Raw genomic sequence first — 18,431 nt, forward strand, 5'->3', positions numbered from 1 at the left:
TCACCTTTTCTTGAACTATGGGGCATCCCCCTCCCCTCCGTCCCCTCCCTCCCTCCCCTCCTCCCCTCCCTCCCCGCTCTCAAACTCTATTGTCTTCTTCTTCTTCAGCAGCAGAATTCTGTCCCAGCTATCTCTGTTCTAGACTTGGTATGTTCTTCCTGTTAATGACCAGTTTCCTCTCCCCTGCCCTTACATCACTTCCTGTTTCCTGTCTGGGCCGCCCACCTGCCCGTGTTTCCTTTCTGTCTCCCCCCCACCCATCTGGATTTACTGTCGTCGTGTCATTTTGGGGGTGGGTGTCCAGGGGAATTGGGGGGGGGGATTATCTAAAGAGCAGTCGTTCATGTTGAGGGGAGCGCTTGATGTTGTTTGGGAAGCCGTCCATCTCTCTGTCCACTCAAAACAACTGCTGGGGGGGGGGGGGGGGGGCGGGGACGCTGCTGCTGCTGCTGCTTATTCTTCATTTAAAATATTTATTTTCATGATTTCTATCAGGGGTGAAGTGTTGTGGTTCTTGTCAGCAGGAATGTTTTGAGTGCATATGGAGGTGGCGCCTGCATGGCTGAATGCTTCACAGGGGGGGGGTCCAGGTGGAGAAACATGCATGAGAGTCCAGTGAGCCCCCGCTAGCTGCCTGAGCAAGTTCACATCATGGTGTCGTGTTCACACATGTCATCCATTCATCCGTCTGTGTGTCCAGCTGACCCTTTATCCACCATTCAGCCCAGAGAAAGGGTCCGTTTGTTTTGTGTGTCAGCGTGCCCCACTGGGTTTGTGTTGCGATGGTTTTATGAACATTCAAACACATCTTACGTAGCTGAAGAGGGGCTGTTGTTGTTGTTGTTGCTGCTGCACGTTGTTGTTGTTTGCATGTTCTGCAGAGTGTGTGTGTGTCTGCTTGTGCTGTGTGTTTGCAATGCACACTGCTCCTCCCCTCTGGAGCGGTCCTGTGAGGCAAATCAAACGTACCTCACCTCGCACACATGTCAGTGTACATCAACACTTTAGACCGATGTTAGAAATGTTTTCAGAGTTTGTGTTTGAACGGCAAACGATTCCTGTTGTACTAATTGTTTTGTGTGTGTGTGTGTGTGTGTGTGTGTGTGTGTGTGTGTGTGTGTGTGTGTGTGTGTGTGTGTGTGTGTGTGTGTGTGTGTGTGTGTGTGTGTGTGTGTGTGTGTGTGTGTGTGTGTGTGTGTGTGTGTGTGTGTGTGTGTGTGTGTGTGTGTGTGTGTGTGTGTGTGTGTGTGTGTGTGTGTGATCAGTTGCAGGATGAAGAGCGGAGGCGTAAGCAGCAGCTGGAGGAAATCCGTAAGCGCGAGGCGGAGGAGCGAGCGAAGCAGGAGGAGGACCGCAGGTGGAGAGACGAGGCCCAGCGAGAGTCCGGGGAAAAGGTCCGTTTGTCCGTCTGAATTATTGGAAGTTGTTGAACATTAAGGACTGTAGGACGTTTAGAAAGTTTTGTTATGAGACTGCACAACACGGTCCATGTCACAGGACAGTGTGAGGGTTGAACCAGTAGTAAAACAGCCCCTAAAAAGTTGTATTAATCAATAGTTGATTCATCCGGGGGGGGATTTAGCTTTTGACCACCATATTAGAATCAAATAAATACATATTTATAAGGTAAACATAATTTAAGTACAAATATGCAAAGAAATACCTTTATTAAACAACTAACGGTTTTTTTGTTTTTTTAATAACCAGGAAAGTGCATTTGGAGAAATGGTTCAGTATGTATGTAAATCCACTTCCTCTGAAAGTGTACTAGCTGAATCCCAAAATGGTCAAGTGTTAATTTAAAATAGATGTTTAAATGTTGCCTCCATCAAAGGAACAAGACAGTTGCACCTAGGGATGGGTACCGAGCCCCGGTATTAAACGGGCCCCGAGGCGGAATTATTAAAGACCGTGGTACCGTTAAGCTCCGACGTTAGCGGCCTTTTTATCGGTACTGGAGACATGTCAAATATATATCATGTATATTATTGCTACACAAACATTATATTGCAGTTTTAGTTTCGCCAACTCCGTTTCTAATACGCAAAAAGACTGCAAAATGCGTCTATGATTATTTTTAGTATTTTCGATCTCTCTCTCCCCCGCCTGCTTGTGAGGGGGCGGGGCAGTTTACACACACACGCAGCTGCTACATGCAGCAACACACACACACACACACACACACACACACACACACACACACACACACACACACGAGAGGCGCTCCGAGGTGTGGTTAAACTTTACCCGTCTCGATGCTCGTTGCCTAAAGTGCAATAACAGTTTATCATGTAAGGGCGGTAACACGAGCAATTTGTCTAAACATTTTGCAAAAGTGCTCCACATCCAGACGGAGGAATGCACCGGGTTGGACTGTCTTTCTAGTAGCTCTGTAGCCCCATCCACGAGTAACGTTTCCACGTCAGGTGTTATGTATGCTAGCAGCAACACACGGAGTTAACTCAATTATACAAACATGGGTTAATGATTAGAGGTAACTGAGTTATTTATTTTGTTAAAGTTTCAGGTATTCTGTTTACAGTTCTGTCTTCAGATTATTGAATACGATTTGTTAAAACGTTGTTGTTTCTTTTGATGTGAAATATTATGTATTTAATTTAAATAAAAAGCAAGGTTAGTTTTGTTCACTATTTGTTAAGTTAGTTTACCTTTTTTTTTTCTCCAAAAGAACCGTTAAGAGTACCGTTAAAAGACCGGACCGATAAAAGTGGTAGTACCGTTAAAACCTTAACGATACCCATCCCTAGTTACGCACTCATATAAATAAACAAAAACCTGGCAGGGTGATATATAAGTAGAGATGCCAACCCAAGGATTTACAGAGCCTTTGAAAAGTTACTCATCCACTAATTTGCGGAACATTTATTCTTTATAAATTCAATTAAAATGTGTAATCTGCACACAGTGAGCTAGCTCTACTTGCTTCATCTACTTGTGAAAAAATACACATTGAATTCTTAGATTGATGCTTTTGTCTGATTTGCTTCATAAGGGCTTTGAGCTTATTTGACGAGGCCACATGTTCTTGTGATATCTGTAATATTGTAATCATTATTTTGTGTGTGAGGTTTCAAATGACCGGTAGTGTGATGCCATCATTGTCCTGTGTGTTCAGTATTCCTTATATCATCGCCTCCATGGTGCCTTTATGTAGGTGCATTCGTCCTGTGAACTGTAGACCGCCGATCACACCACCGGTTATTTAAAAACCTCACAAAGAATCTTAAAATGTATATAATAACACTGCCTCTTTTTCTAGGTTGTACTTCATGACAAACGTTGTTTAATTAAGTTATTTTACTCGTGAAAGAAATATTGTTTTTAAGATGTTATTGTTGTTTGTTTATTATTATCCAATTGCATGTCCTCATGTTGTGCACCCCCCACCCTATGTGACGTATTGCTGAGTCATGTTATGTGCTCCCTCCCACCTCAAGCATGGGACTCCCATCTCGTTGTTGTCGTTGTTGTTGTTGTTGTTGTTGGTGTGTGTCAGGAAGTTCAGTTATTTCAGTTGTTTCTTTTGGAGGGAAGCAGTTATGATTTGAATTTTTTGTGACCATTTCCATCCAGCATCGCTCCAGAGACTCTGTGTAGGGAATGCCGCCCACCCTCCCACTTTTCCCAAAAGAAAAACCACATGCTTTCATGCACACACACACACACACACACACACACACACACACACACACACACACACACACACACACACACACACACACACACACACACACACACACACACACACACACACACACACACACACACACCCTATCATGTGCCTCATTCCCGCCCTCATCCATACTCAGAAACCCACACACCCACTAATCCCTCCCAGTTTCTTCAGATTCCCACTGGGCTGGTTCCACCGTCACGAGCAGCTCGGAAACATCCAAAGTGTTTCTGAGGAAATATACCATGAAACGGACCCACAAATTAAAAAAACGTGGAGACAATCTGACATCAGAAACCCGGAGCTCCAAACGCAGAAATATAAACACATTCCTCCAGAGCAGATTCATGTACCAGCACACAGGGTGGGCTGGAGTCAAAAACCCACAAGCGATATGTTAAACTGAGGCACATATGGACATGTAGTTTGTTACACACATGCATACACACTCCTGCTGCGTTGAGGGAGAGGGGAGATGGTGGCACACAGGGTGGTCCGGTTTACTCTATGTGCAGACAGTTAGTGTTCTTCTTCTTCTTCGAGAGAGTTATTTGCCGATAGACGGGATAATTGTCGCCTATTATTTTGATATTTGATAAATCCTGTGAGCTAGAAAATGCAGCTATGCAAGCTTAATAATAATAATAATAATAAATACGCATCTGTTTTTTTCACACTTCAAGATTTCCCAAATTCACTTAAAAATGTGTATTTTATTCAAAAGGAAATGTGTTTTTTTAAAGGCATTTATTTATAGATTTCTGCTGGAAGTCGTTGAGACGGTTAGAATCAGTTCTGTGATGACGGGCGACATGTTGGACTTGGTGCTTGTACTGTAGTAGAGCTTTGTGTATTGTATGGAAAGTTGTAGCCGGTGTAGTTCGTCCCAGGATTTGAAGCAGGAAGTAGCAGCAGAGAAGTGGAGCTTTTTGACGAGTGGAATATTCTCCCCATTTGTATCTCGTAGCTGATTGGTTGACGTGTTGGACTGTTTGTAGCAGATCTCTGTGAAGTGTAAGACTGCATTTCATCCCAGAATAAGGTTGTTATCAAGGTGTTGAAGCAGGAAGTAGCAGCAGGGCAGTGGAGCTTTCTTGACGAGTTGAATATATTTGTATCTCGTAGCTGATTGGTAGACATGTTGGTTTGCAGCAGATCTTTGTGTAGTGTAAGAGAAGTGATAGCTGATTGTTATCAAGGTGTTAAAGCAGGAAGCGACTTTTCTGACGAGTTGAATATTCCCCCTAGTTGTATATCTCGTAGCTGATTGGTCAGTTAGTGTCCATTGCTGAGGTGAGAGCCAATGAGAGCGTACTAACGGGTTGTCCCTCCCTCAGAGGAGACAGGAGGAGGAGTACTACACCCGTCTGGAGGCGGAGCGTCGCCGGCAGCACGACGTGGCGGAGAGGAAGCTGCTGACCCCCGACGACCCCCCGTCCGGTCTGTACCGGCCCCCGCTGCCCCGGGACTACCAGCCCCCCGCACCCCCCTTAAACCCTACTAACACCCCCCCGCCCCCCCCACAGAGAAACACCTCCTACCTCAAAACGCAGGTCACCTCCCCCGACACACTCTACACCGCCACCTTCGTCTCCTACGCAGGCGAGGAGGAGGAAGACGAGGAGGAAGAAGGCGTTGGCGGCGGAAACCAATCAGGTCAGGTGAAGCTGTCGGCCACCAGGAAGTCGTACGGCGACCTCCCGGCGGCGCCCAATCACAGCAGGCCTCAGCCGCCGCCCACTGCGCGCAAGCCCCGCCCTCTTTCCGACGGCATCTTCCTGTCTAGCTCGTTCCAGATGCCGGTCAACAACAACTCCAACAGTACAGGCCCCCCCCTTCCTGCCAAGCCCAGCTCCGTGCCCCCCGGGGGGTTCAAAGGTAGACGAGGAGAGGGGAGTCCGGCCCAGAGGCGCCCCCACCCCTCACTCTCACTCTCACACCCTTCTTAGTTTAGCTCTCTTTATGTTGTACCTTCACTAGAAAAGCCTTTTTTCATTTTCCACCGTTTCCCTTCTTTGTGTTTGTCTGATTACTTTGTGTTATTTCATACATGTGATAAAGAGAGAATCAGTCCCCCCCCCCCCCTACCGATAATTTTCTCTTCCACCAAACCAACTCCCCCGCCTCCCTCTCATCAATCTTCCCTCCCTTCTTAGAGTAGCTCTCTTTATTTTGTACCTTCACTAGAAAAACCCATTTTCCCTTTCTTTATGTTTGTCCGATTACTTTGTGTTATTTTATACATGTGGATAAAAATACCTCGAGACGATCAGTATCTCCCCCTCCTCCTCCTCTCGGTAATTTTCTCTTCCACCAATCAAACTCCCCGTCAATCAGAACAGAAAAAGCAATCGATAAACTCGCCACTTCTGCTGCAGATCCAGAGCCTTCAGAGCCAATCAGAGTACTGTTGGTGTTGTCGCTCGCCGCCTCTTTGTGTCTGGTTTGTTGCTGCTTAGCGGTGTTGGCTTTAAAGGGAAGGAGACACAACATTGGCTTCACACAACCCCATCAATCACTCAAATCTCAGCGCTCATCTCATCAACATGTCATAAAGCTCAGCGCAGGAGTGAAAGGACTCTTCTTTGTCTGTGGCTGTTTTAAAAAAGAACCAGAACGCCCAACGATTTAGATTTCAGATGTTAGGGATTTGCTTTGGTGTACATGGTGCAAATAGAAACACAGAAAAAGGAATTAAAATGTAAAAAAAAAAAAAAGGTTTTTAAAATGATTATAATATTTAAAAATAAAGGATTTTTTACTTGAAATAAAAAAACATATTTGCACAAAATATAAATACAAATAAAATGTAAATAATCAAAAAAAATTACAATACAAATTTTTAAAAAATTGCTTTATAAAGTAAAAAAATGCCGATATCTTAAAAAGAGGTTCCCAATATTTTGTCAAGCTTACCATTTGTGACCTTTACCAAAACAAGGTACCTCAAGCAGGCTTTATGAAGTGTTCATGAAGTCCTTTGAACATCCACAGACAAACAGAGCGATGCGTCAGAGTGAACATCACTTCCTGAGGTCCAGGAAGCAGCTGCTGCTCCTTCCAAAATAAACCTTTCCCCCCCCCACCCCCCCCACCCCTTCTGCTTATCGATCACTAAAAACATCCGGGACCTCATGGAAAAAACTTTCACTCAAATCAGTAAAAAAAAAAAACATCCCACTAATGTCCCTCTACCAACCCCCCCCCCACCCCCCCTCCCCCCCTCACAAATGAAATCTGCATGTCACACACATTAAAACACACACACTGCACTCTGGCCGCTATCAGCTCAGCCCAGTAACGGCTTGAAGTCTTTTGCTTTTTCCTGCCTGTGCGTTCAGCTCCCCCCGGCTGCTCGTCGTGTCTTCTCTGTGTCTCTGCTTCCTTTTTACCCACTTGTTGTTTTAATCTTAATCTGTCATTTTGCCTGTCTGTGTCTCTGCTGTTTTAACGCTGCTGCTTTACTAAACCTGACTCCCACAAGGCATTGCGGCAGGTTCAGGTGGTCAAACCAGCACCTGAGTCTCTGGCTTCCCTGACATATTGAAATCTGCAAAGAATGTATTGAAATGCGTGAGATCTGATCCGCTGGCAGCTCCACAGAGCCTTCAACGCATAGCACACAGAAATACTTCTTAACTTGGAGATTAAACAACAAGGAGAAATAATTCTGAGTGCTTCAAATGGTTCAACAACTGGACAGAGCTACTAAAAAAACACATTCAAATATCCCTAAGGCACAAAAAACACTTTCTTAGAATCCACTTGCCTTCAGGATTTCTAAGTAAAATCCTTGAAGAGCCAATCTGGAGATTTTTAACGTATAGTTGTCCCTTTCTCTCGGCTCCACAGAGGAATGTAGCCTCGAACAAAGCTTGTGTTTCTGTGGCTGCTTTGTTCCCGGACAGTTTGTGTTCATGTGGTTTCCCGGGGGTCTGAAGTGGTTCGGTCCTGTGTCAAACTACACTTCAGATCTCCCTTTTGTGTTGCTTTCGGGGCTATAACACCCAGAAAAAGGAGCTGCCAGCTGGATGAAGGTATATCTGGGTTCACACCCTGTCTCTGTGTCTGCATCTGAACTTCACCGAACCTCCTTCATTTCATCTTAAACGAGAGAAGAGTCTCTACGTTGAATCACATTCTGAGAGGTTTCATGTCCCAGGTTTGAGTGGTTATCACAACAATAGAGAAAAGTTCTACTTTACTGTTTCAGTCCCTTAGTTTAAAACTGTGATTAGCTTCTCCTTAACTATTTGTTATTCTTTATTTCATTATCAATATCCCAGAATTGATATACACAAAGGAGAAGAGCTTTTGGGACTATTTTCAGCTGCGGATGGATACACATTTGATGCTCTACTTCAGTATCAACTTTTCTTAATACTTCCAATTCTATCATTTATAGTCTGGATTCAATTCGGGTGTTTTTCATGGGACTTGTTGACAATAAGAGGAATGTAGAATATTGCTCGACTTATATTTTAAATATTTTCTAGCCTCAAATCAGCAGATTGGAACTATTTTGTTATTTTTTCTGCTGTAGTATAAATACAACTTTGAAGGACTCCTGGGATACATGGTTTTGGAGAAGACACAGGGACAAATGAACCAATTTAATAACATCGACTTTGTGGTCAAAGGTCGGAGTCGCCCTCTCATGTTAGACACACCAGTATAGAGAGTGACGGGTCCTAAAACCAGGAAGTAAACTCCTTCCGGTTCCTTCGACAAAAAAGCAATGCCATTTCTCCATAGGATTTTTGAAAATAGCTCAAAATAAGTTCTGTGGTTGAAACACATTTGAGAGACGGATCACGTTTTGTTCAGCCGGATAATCTCCACAGTTCTACCCATCATTTTCGAATCATAAATCGAAAACATTTTGTCGAGGGATCCGGACGACGCTTACTTCCTGGTTTTAGGACGCGTCACTGTGGCTCTCTCTTAACACATACTATTAAGAAATCTATTTTTGTTCACAGTCCTCCTGTAACTTTGATAAATACAATGAGTTCAACATTGGATCAAAAGGACAACAAGTAAAACTATAATACCTTTTAAATAACGAAGTCAAAACATTTAGATAATTCAGAATAAAAGTAATGTTTGACGGTGACCTCGGCCTCGGACCCTTCAACACTTCCACAGACCATTTCTCGCTGCTTTGGAATGGCCCCTTAACGCTTTCTCTTTTCTCGCCTGCTGCTCTAGTTTGATGAGATCTGACTTAACGCTTCCTCCAGAAACCCCTTCCTCGCTTCCTTTTCCTGCTCACACTGGTCTGTGGGAAATAAAAAGCTGCTGGCTAATGGACACCAGATTAAATGTGGAAATAAGACCCTCTGGTTTCTGTGTGATTATGGGAGTAAGAAAGGGGGGGGGGGTACCTGAGACGTTAACAGCCATTAGCCAGCAGCTTCTGTTTCAGAAGTTTTCCCATTCAACAGAAGCCGAAGTATGAACTTTGCTAACTTGTATCCGTCTGCCAAACCTCAGGATATAACTCGTACACTGGAAACTCAGCAGGAGTTGTAGGATCAGGAGAAGTCTACAACGACCCGCGGGACAAATGGACAAAGAGGTGAGACACGTTTTCATTCTTAATAAGGAAAAGATTAATTCTATAGCTTGTTGAAAACACAATAAAAAGCCCCATTAGGTTTGTCGAAAAGTGAAGATGGCGTATGTGTACTTCTCCACTATTGGATTTAACCACCATTGGATGTTGGAGGGAAAAAAGTTGTAGTAGCCTGTTCAATAAATTAGGATAAAGGTCATGGTACAGTCTGGTGAATAAACGCACTTCAGAGTTTTACTGATGCAGCAGCACTTATGATATTGCTTGTTTGAAGTTAACACTGTTCTTGTTGTCCTTAGCTTGCCTCGTTATGGTTTATTGCACTTATTGTAAGTTGTTTTGGATAAAAGTGTAAGCTAAATTTAAAGCAATAAGTATTTGTATTTATTTATAGAAGGACCATGCATACAAACACATTCATCTCAGCAAAGAGAAGAGATGCAGAAATGCATAGATTCTGTATCATGATTCTTAAAGGTGGGGTAGGTCAGTTTGAGAAACCGGCTCGAGATACACTTTTTGTTATATTCCATGGAATGCTCTTAACATCCCGATAGCAATGAATATCTGAAGTGCTTTGACAACAAATACATAAAAAAAATGTCATCTGTGGAAGACGTGGTTCTGTAAAAAGCACGACCAATCATCTGAGCCGGCCCGGCTAAAGTAACTGGATGGCCTACCTGCCTGTCAGCCTTCCATCTGTGCACACACTTATCTCGTGCCCTCATTGGTCATGTGCGCGTTCGTGTGTGTTGGAGGAGGGGCTCTGTGAGGAAGTGGCAGATTTGTTCCGGCTGTGTATTTTCAAATTCTAGCGGACTCGAGCTGGTTTCTCCAAAATGACCTACCCCACCTTTAAGTACAGCATGTCAAAAACATTTGTTATCGTGTAGTATGTCGAAAATATCTGAAAAAACGTCATGGTACATTATGTTGACAAAAGATGTCATCAGTGATGCAAATTAGTCGCTTTTCGGCGCCTCCCGCTTTTTTAACGCTGATTTGGGTGACTTGTGTAATTCGCGGAGAACCGAAGAGTTTTCGTTTTGGGGGTGGGGTGGGGGGGGGTCCGTCCGTCCATCAGTCCGACTAACGGACAACTTTTCACTTCAAAAAAGAAGAAGAAATCTAGACCGCAAAATAATTAAACAAGCGAGTGCCTATTTTTCCTGGCCAAGGGCAGGTTCCTTGAACACAACACGAGCGTAACGTGTCTTCACGTGGTATATGTCTCGTCGGAAAGGAGTGTAGACTAGAGTGCCGACGGAGAGCACCGGAACGCCGCTCCAGCTCTTCAAATATTGCTGTACCCATAAGGAGCCGTACACACCGCAGTGTTTGCGTGGCTGTGTCTTTAGTTGTAAGCACAGTGGCGATCTGTTATTAGCATCTGGTTAGCTAGCTATGCTAACGAATTTAAAGAGCTTTTCTACAACCAGGTGGAAGAGAGCTCTCTCCTGAGAGGCTCAAATAACCTCAGCTCAGTGAGGTTAAGGCACACCTTGACATCATTATAGTTATTAATGAGACATTAGAGTCTAAATGAAAAACAGGTATAAAATACAATATGACAGTAACAAAACATTTGTTAAAAATAACAAGAATAGAGTTTAAAAGGGGAGTGATTTGTAAAATATCCAAAAAGAAGAATCTGCTTACAGTTCTGTTTCATATGGGTGTTGAGATGTATCCATAGATCTCTTCAGGTTGCTCTCAAAGTGCACCAGATTGATGCTTTTAAATCTTCCTGGGGGAGCATGCCCCGGACCCCACTAGAGGAGGTAAAGTCCCCCCCACTTAAATCATGTTCACATGGATAGGATACTTAATACATTTGCACACATCTTGTGTCCATATCTTTCTGCCACAACCCTGCACGTGCGTGCGTGCATGCGCGAGTCATGGTAAAATATCTGGATTAAGAGGTAGCTTTTTCTTTGCACAGCATGAAAGAAAGGCCAAATTAATGGGCTGTGATTTTAGTTTTTTTTAAGCAGTTCAATAATTTGTACGGCCCTCGGAGGATGTTGTAAAAATTGAAAGGAAAAAGGTTCCCCACCCCTGCTGTAAATAATAATAAAACCCCTTGATTTATAACTTAACATCTCTGTCTTCTATTGATCTGAGTATATTAAGAATAGACAGTTAATTGAAGCATTATAGCACAGGCCTTTGTCAGATGGTATATTACGCTGTTTTTTTTCTGCTTCGAATAGTTCTCTCTTTTTTCACCATACGTGTGTTTGCATCCCTGGTCATAGTATCTAAATAAATGTCCAAAAATGTATTTTAGTATGTTGAAAATATCTGAAAAAATGACAATGTACAGTATGTCAAAAAGAAACAATATAGTATGTCATTGACAATCGTATAGTATGTTGGTGTTGGAGGGTAAGTAAGTGCATTTACTTAAATACTGTTCTTGAGTAAAATTAAGTAATTTGTAAATGTTTCCTTTTTATGATTTTTATGCATCTTTCCGGGGCAAATATTGCACCTTTTTTATCGCCTAGGTTACGTGATAGTTACATTGTGTAATTATACAATATAAATGAAAAGGAAATGATGTTGTGTTATTATAGACGACACTATCCAGTAGTTGATAAAGTAGCTGAAATTAACTCTGCTTTTACCAGCTGCAACATAAAATACATAATTCATCTTGTTTCGGTGCCAGTTGAGGAGTTGACAGATGGTGTTGCTAGCTGAAAATAAGATTAGATTACTTACTAGATTATTTAAACTCATGGAGCTGGAGAACGAGCTCAACACCAAGTGATAGACCGACCCCAACACCACATTATAGCCCTCCCCCCCCGCCGCCAGTATGTCCAAAAATGTGTTATTTTGTCGAAAATATCTGAAATAAATAGTACAGTATCCCACAAAGTCATATTATCTTGAAATATACCTCTAATTTGTGTGTGTGTGTGTGTGTGTGTGTGTGTGTGTGTGTGTGTGTGTGTGTGTGTGTGTGTGTGTGTGTGTGTGTGTGTGTGTGTGTGTGTGTGTGTGTGTGTGTGTGTGTGTGTGTGTGTGTGTGTGTGTGTGTGTGTGTGTGTGTGTGTGTGTGTGTGTGTGTGTGTGTGTGTGTGTGTGTGTGTGTGTGTGTGTGTGTGTGTGTGTGTGTGTAGCAGTCAGGAGCAGGAGAACTCGATCCCCAGCGGCAATCCGGAGAGTATGACCTTCAAGGAGCGCCAGCGTCTCTTCTCTCAGGGGAAGGAGGTTTCCAACAAGGTCAAAGCTTCACGCAAACTCATGGAGCTGGAGAACGAGCTCAACACCAAGTGATAGACCGAGCCCAACACCACATTATAGCCCCCCCCCCCCCACCCAGCAACACCTTCACGTCTCCCCGGTAAAGTGAAAGTGCTCCTAGGACAAAAAAAACACGGCGCTTTCTTTGTGTTTTTATTTTTAATCATTGAATAACTGGACCATCACTTTTTTTGACGTAGCTATATCGTTGCATTAGGAGAGACATTTATGGCTTAAAAAAATCTTCCTCCCCTCGTCTGTCAAAGATATATAATGATAAAGCACTGTAAAAACGTTTTCATTGTATCTAGCGAGAATTTGAGAATCACTCGACAAAAGGGGGATATATTTTTGTTTATGAAATGGTCCTTGGGGGCGAAGAGGAAGCAGAAAGGTTTCTCATTTTAAAATATTTTTTTTTGTTTTGAACAATTTTACTGTTATTTGAATGCCTTTGTTCCCACGGCTGAGCTCCAGACCAACTTTTATTTTCTTGTTTTTTAAAAAATTTAATTCTCAGTGAGTGGAAACACTGTTATTTCATTCCGTAGCAAGAAAGCATGGGATTATTTTTTTTGTGATGTTTTAGATGATTCTCCAGAGGAGGATCTTACAGGATCTTTTAAGTGCACAACAATACTGTAAATATTTGGGTCCACAACTGTCTCACTCTTTTACTACTGTAGAAACCTGCCATGCTACTAAAATCTGCAAAAACTAATGTGATTTAACATGAAATCCAACAGGAAGTACCGCTAAAACTGGACTGTATTGAGTTACACTTTTTAAATGTTTGGCCCCGATCTGAGGTTATTTTTTAATCTAATAGTCTTTTTATTTGCAGAGTTGTGTGAGATTAATTTGATGGATTGTACATGAACTTCAAGCCAGATTTCTTTTCATTCACAATGTGATTAATGTTGGTTTTCACAATAAAAAAAAAACTCTTTAAGTCCTTGTTTGCTTTACAGATATTTATTCGTGGGGGAAAAAAAATACTTGCACAAAAACCTGTTCAATATTAACTGTGTATCTGCTAACTGTTTTGAGAAGTGGATTACATGTGGGACCTCTCGTACTGTGGTAATAATACATCTGTGTTTTTCTGCATTAGACAGATAGTGTTCTCTTCTCACACCAGCGGGAAGATCCAGTTGTTCTTTGGGGGGGGTTATCCCAAGGTGATATAATTGGGATTGTACAAATATATCTACACACACAATTAGCATAATTCACCAACACTGCTGATGTAAAAAATGTGCCCCAGTTTAAAAAAACAAATGGTAGTGATGTTTCAAATGTGTCTCTTCTGCAGTTTGACTCCATCCTGTGTGTGGGTTTAGTTTTCTCTCCAGGAGCCTCCACTAAAAACAGATTCTTCACAATGAGAAACACTTACACCCTTCTCTCCACTCACAACAAATCCTTTATAGGTTTCAAAATGAACTGAGTCAATGAAATGGTTCCATGTTTAGCCTTTTGTAAATCATTAATAAATACAGATTTTTCAACAGTGCAGGCTGGAAGTGTGGTCTTTTTTTTATTGTCATTGTCATTAGTCCTTTGATTGTGTTATGAAGGAATTCATTGTAAAGTACGTCACAAGTCATAGTAGGCTATATTATGTCGAGAATATCAGAGGAAGTGGAAATATATTTAAAAAGTCCCATTTCTTATCTCGAAAATCGTTATAGTATGCCAAAGTCATTGTATACAAGCAATTCAAATTGTATAGTATTCGGATTGCTATTTAATATACATTTGCTATCGTTGAAATTACTGTAATAGAGCGACCATGTTATCAGGCGGAGTGATACTACAGTAATGCGGTCTCGGCTCAAAGGTTATGGATAGAAAGGATCCGTATAGTGTAAATATGACGTCACGTTCTCGTTGTAACTCTCGTTGTAATCGGAGCGGCTCGGAAACACATCTACAGCAGTAACATGATGCAACATACACATTAATGCAGCAGCAATATTAATATAGAAACATCAGACTTAATAGTAAAACACTGCAAGGGAACATTGTATTGCACCAGGAGCTATCTTGGGACTTTTACTGCGACAACGTTGACTTGCCTGTGAATAAAAAATAAACCATAGTGTTGGTGATCTACAGTGTTGTCATTCTTCTTTGAACACCAACAAGACCGCTAACACCCTATTTCAACAATCACACTCCCTGTCATTGACATAATTAATAGATAGTTTAGCTTCTCACCATCATTTGCTGTGGCCAACTGATGTTAACGATCGTAACTGAAAGGCTGCCTGCCAAACGTAAACATTCAGCCACGTGACATTCGGCCAAACTCTCGCGAGAGTTTTACACAAGACGGATCCTTTCTAGCCATAACCCGGCTGAAACGAGTTTCTAGTATGAACTCACTTCATACATTTCTTCTTGAAATGCATTGTAACCAGGAAGAAAGAACATGTAAAAACCACTTCACGTAGTCAGGCAATAGTGACGTAAACACGCTTTAACGTCCTAACGCTTTAACGTGACTCCTGAACTTCACACCAAAGCTAACATTAACAGTTTGCAACAAAAAGTAGGTCCTGGTCTCATTAGCTGATATTCCCGTTTTAAACTGGGGTGTATTTTTTTTTATATTTAACCAGTTTTTAATTATATATCGGTTGCCTGTCACACATTTTCAGTAGCGGCTTTGAGTGAAATGTGGGTGGTGTCTCGATTAGTGAAAATAATGCTGCAGTGATACTACAGTAATGCGGTCAAAACTTGTGTATGATTGGCCAAATGTTGAAGAAGTATGGTCCCAGCTTGATTATGATTGGCCGAATGTTGAAGAATGATGGCGCAGTGATACTACAGAAACTAGCCTAGGTTTTGAGAGCAGCTCATCTCATCCGGTCACAATAACCTTACTTGTTATTACATTTCATCTTGAAATGTATTTAACCTCCATTGAAAAATGAATAAAAATCTGTAAAAACTAATTCACGTCGTCAAGGCAATAGTAACGTCCTATTCAAACTCACAACGTGACTCCCAACTTCACGCTAAAACGTCTTCAAATATTCCCCGTGTAATATTTTAAAATACAACCCACGTCTGGTTTGTACGTGGGGTGTGTTCTAAATTATGTGTAACCCGTTTTAATCATATATTGGCTTAAAAACATTTTCCGTAGCGTCTTTGGGTGTTGTCTGGATTAGTGGCACTGGCAAGACGGCTGCAGCCGGAACTTCTTTTTTTAGTTTATTTTATAGCTTAACTATAACCAATGTTCGAGGTAACTGAGACCATCCCATATGAACCGAGACAATTTAAGAATTTGACCGATTAAAATATAGTTGGATATTTTATCCGCATACGATAATAGTACACATTGGAATGATTTCTTAATTTATCTATATTAAATAGAGAAAGGTGTGCTCTCCCAGCTCTCTCCCTCCCTCCCTCCCTATCCCGCTCTCTCTCTCCCTCTGTCTCGCTCGCTCACAGAGGCTGTGTGCTCCTCCGTGGCAATGACGGCTTGCGTTAAAAAATAATAATACACATATTTGTAAAGTGGGGGGACACAAACGGGATTTCGAAAAGAGCGGGGGACATGTCCCCCCTGTACCCAGTGGAAATTACGCCATGCGTGTGTGTGCGTCAAGTGCAATAAATATATATGCGAGTTGCAACACACAGAGTAAATCTCTGCCCCTCATGTGCTGTGTAGGCTGGCACGACTAGGCTGTTCAATGGGGCTGATGTGTTATGTAGATTCTGCCAGAAGGAAAATCAGCAGGGAGGTATCACATTGCTTTTCTTCCCGACTGCAACTCTGGACCCGCAAATCAATCAAGAACGTGATTGGTCGATATTAATTGTGGGGGTGGCGGGAGGAGGGGTGTTAGATAGATATAGAGTTATATTAAGTAGATAGAGTTCGCTATGATTTAGGTTTCTTTATGCATAGGGTAGATTCTTTTAATTACATTTCCTTTTTTGTTTTGTGTATTTTGTACATGGACTTGCTTGGCGAGCTATTTTTAGAACATGCCCCGCGGGCGACTAAGTGCCTGCGGGCACTGTGTTGGCTACCCCTGATCCAAAGAGACTAAGTGAAGTGTTTGGCCGTGCTGCTTTCTGACAGAGGATCTGTGAGGGTCTGAACGTAATCTGATTTTAAATTAAATACATCGTAGCGGTCCGGTTATTATACTTTATAACTCTATCATCTTTATTTTCCATTTCATTGTATTTTTGAATGAGTTTTTTTATTGTTTTAATCTATTTTATTTTCACATTTGTATCAATTGCTTGTCAAACCCTTTGAAGTGTATCAGAGGAGCTCTGAAAGGTGCTCATTGTTTTCAATTTGATAATTGGTGATAATTTTATCGATATTTTGACTTTACTTCCTTTATTCTACCTATTTCTATTATTACGATTTACTCATTTATTTAATCATAATTTTTTATTCACTGTATTTTCACTTAAATGTTGTTTATTATGACTTTTATTAGTTTCATTTTCAAATGTTACCACTTTCTAACATCCTCATGTTTGTCAATTGGTCGTCAAACACAGATTAATAAAGTTTTTTTGTTATATCATCAGTTTTATTTTCTATTTCCCTATAATTGTCGTTGATCATTATCCAATCCACTTTATTTCTAGTGTAGTGATCACTGATTTACATAATTCAATCATGGAACTACAGGTTGGGGGTATTGTTCCGCACGGACACATATGTTGACTGTACCTACTGTGTGCCTACTGTGTGCCCTCCTTTCTCTTCTTCCCTTCTCTGCCCGGACTTCAAGCCGACAACATGTGCTTTTCTGCTGCTCAATAAATCCAACTTTGTTCCTTCGATGCACCGCCTCCGACTCCCTTCTTTCGCACTACAATAGCAAACAACAGAGTTGAACAAAGTGCTGTACCTCAACAACTGTATAAAAACATAGCATAAATACATAACAAACAGACAGGACAATGAAACCAGATCAGAAGCCACAGACTGAGAAACTCTCCTACACGACGTACAAACAATACAAAACACTGGCAAGATAAAAACCCACATTTAAAAGCACAAGTGTCACCTGGTCTGTAAAAGCCAGGGAAAAGAAGTGGGTTTTTAAACGCGATTTAGAAACAGGCAGAGTTGGAGCAAGTCTAACCTGGAGGGGCAATTCCTTCCATACTGTTGGAGCGCAATTAGTGTGGCGCGGCTCCACTAGCATGAGGGAGGGGACAGACTGAGTGATGATGAACACTGTGCTTTGTTTCAGGAGGAAACTCAGTTATCCAATCAGGAGAGACGGTTTTGATGTAAGAATACATATTTATTGCCAGGAATACACAATGAATGAAATGGAGTTTTGGCGATTAGGCCCCGTTGTTAAGGAGTATCATTCGGAGGGGAGAACCGATCCGATGAAACCCCTCGGGGTCTAGCCACTGATGGTGGTGAATGGATAGTTGGGTTGGGTCTGAAGGGGAGGGGCTTAGCTTGACCCTGGTGGTGGTGAATGGATGGTTGGGGTCGGTCTGAAGGGGAGGGGCTTAGCTTGACCCTGGATTCAGAGGGACAGGAGGTGAAAAGGGGTGGAGGAGGGTTGCGTCGAGTCACCTGAAATGACAGCTGTCAGAGGGGAGAGTAGATTTAAAAGATTGTTAGCGGAGCGCTATGATAGGCTTGTGAGAATAGAGCGAAGTGATTGGTTAAGCTGGGGAGTGACGCGCCTGATCAATTATTGAGAGTAGTAGTTACATGGAAATAGTAAATGAATGAGTAAAGACGGTCTTCCTGGTTGAACTTGAACTTCATTTCATCTCAGATCACTTCCACATGTTCTCCATCAGCTTCGTATGGCACCTTGGACATAACACAAGAAGAACATCCTTTTTTTGTTTTTGAAGACAAACCTTTAT

General features: G+C 42.0%; 1 protein-coding gene across 1 annotated transcript in view; it reads left to right on the top strand.

Annotated features, from left to right (window-relative positions):
- Positions 1–13,485, top strand: part of afdna (afadin, adherens junction formation factor a) — a 91,345-nt gene extending 77,860 nt beyond the window's left edge. Inside the window, exons 21-25 of the mRNA XM_079645325.1 lie at positions 109–147; positions 1,266–1,394; positions 5,032–5,572; positions 9,191–9,275; positions 12,410–13,485. Coding sequence (XP_079501451.1) covers positions 109–147; positions 1,266–1,394; positions 5,032–5,572; positions 9,191–9,275; positions 12,410–12,566 — 951 coding nt within the window. The 3' untranslated portion in view covers positions 12,567–13,485. The remainder of the gene's footprint in view (positions 1–108; positions 148–1,265; positions 1,395–5,031; positions 5,573–9,190; positions 9,276–12,409) is intronic.
- The last annotated feature ends 4,946 nt before the right edge of the window (positions 13,486–18,431 follow it).

The sequence above is a fragment of the Notothenia rossii genome (genome assembly GCF_949606895.1).
Source record: "Notothenia rossii genome assembly, chromosome: 8".
Lineage (NCBI taxonomy): Eukaryota > Metazoa > Chordata > Actinopteri > Perciformes > Nototheniidae > Notothenia > Notothenia rossii.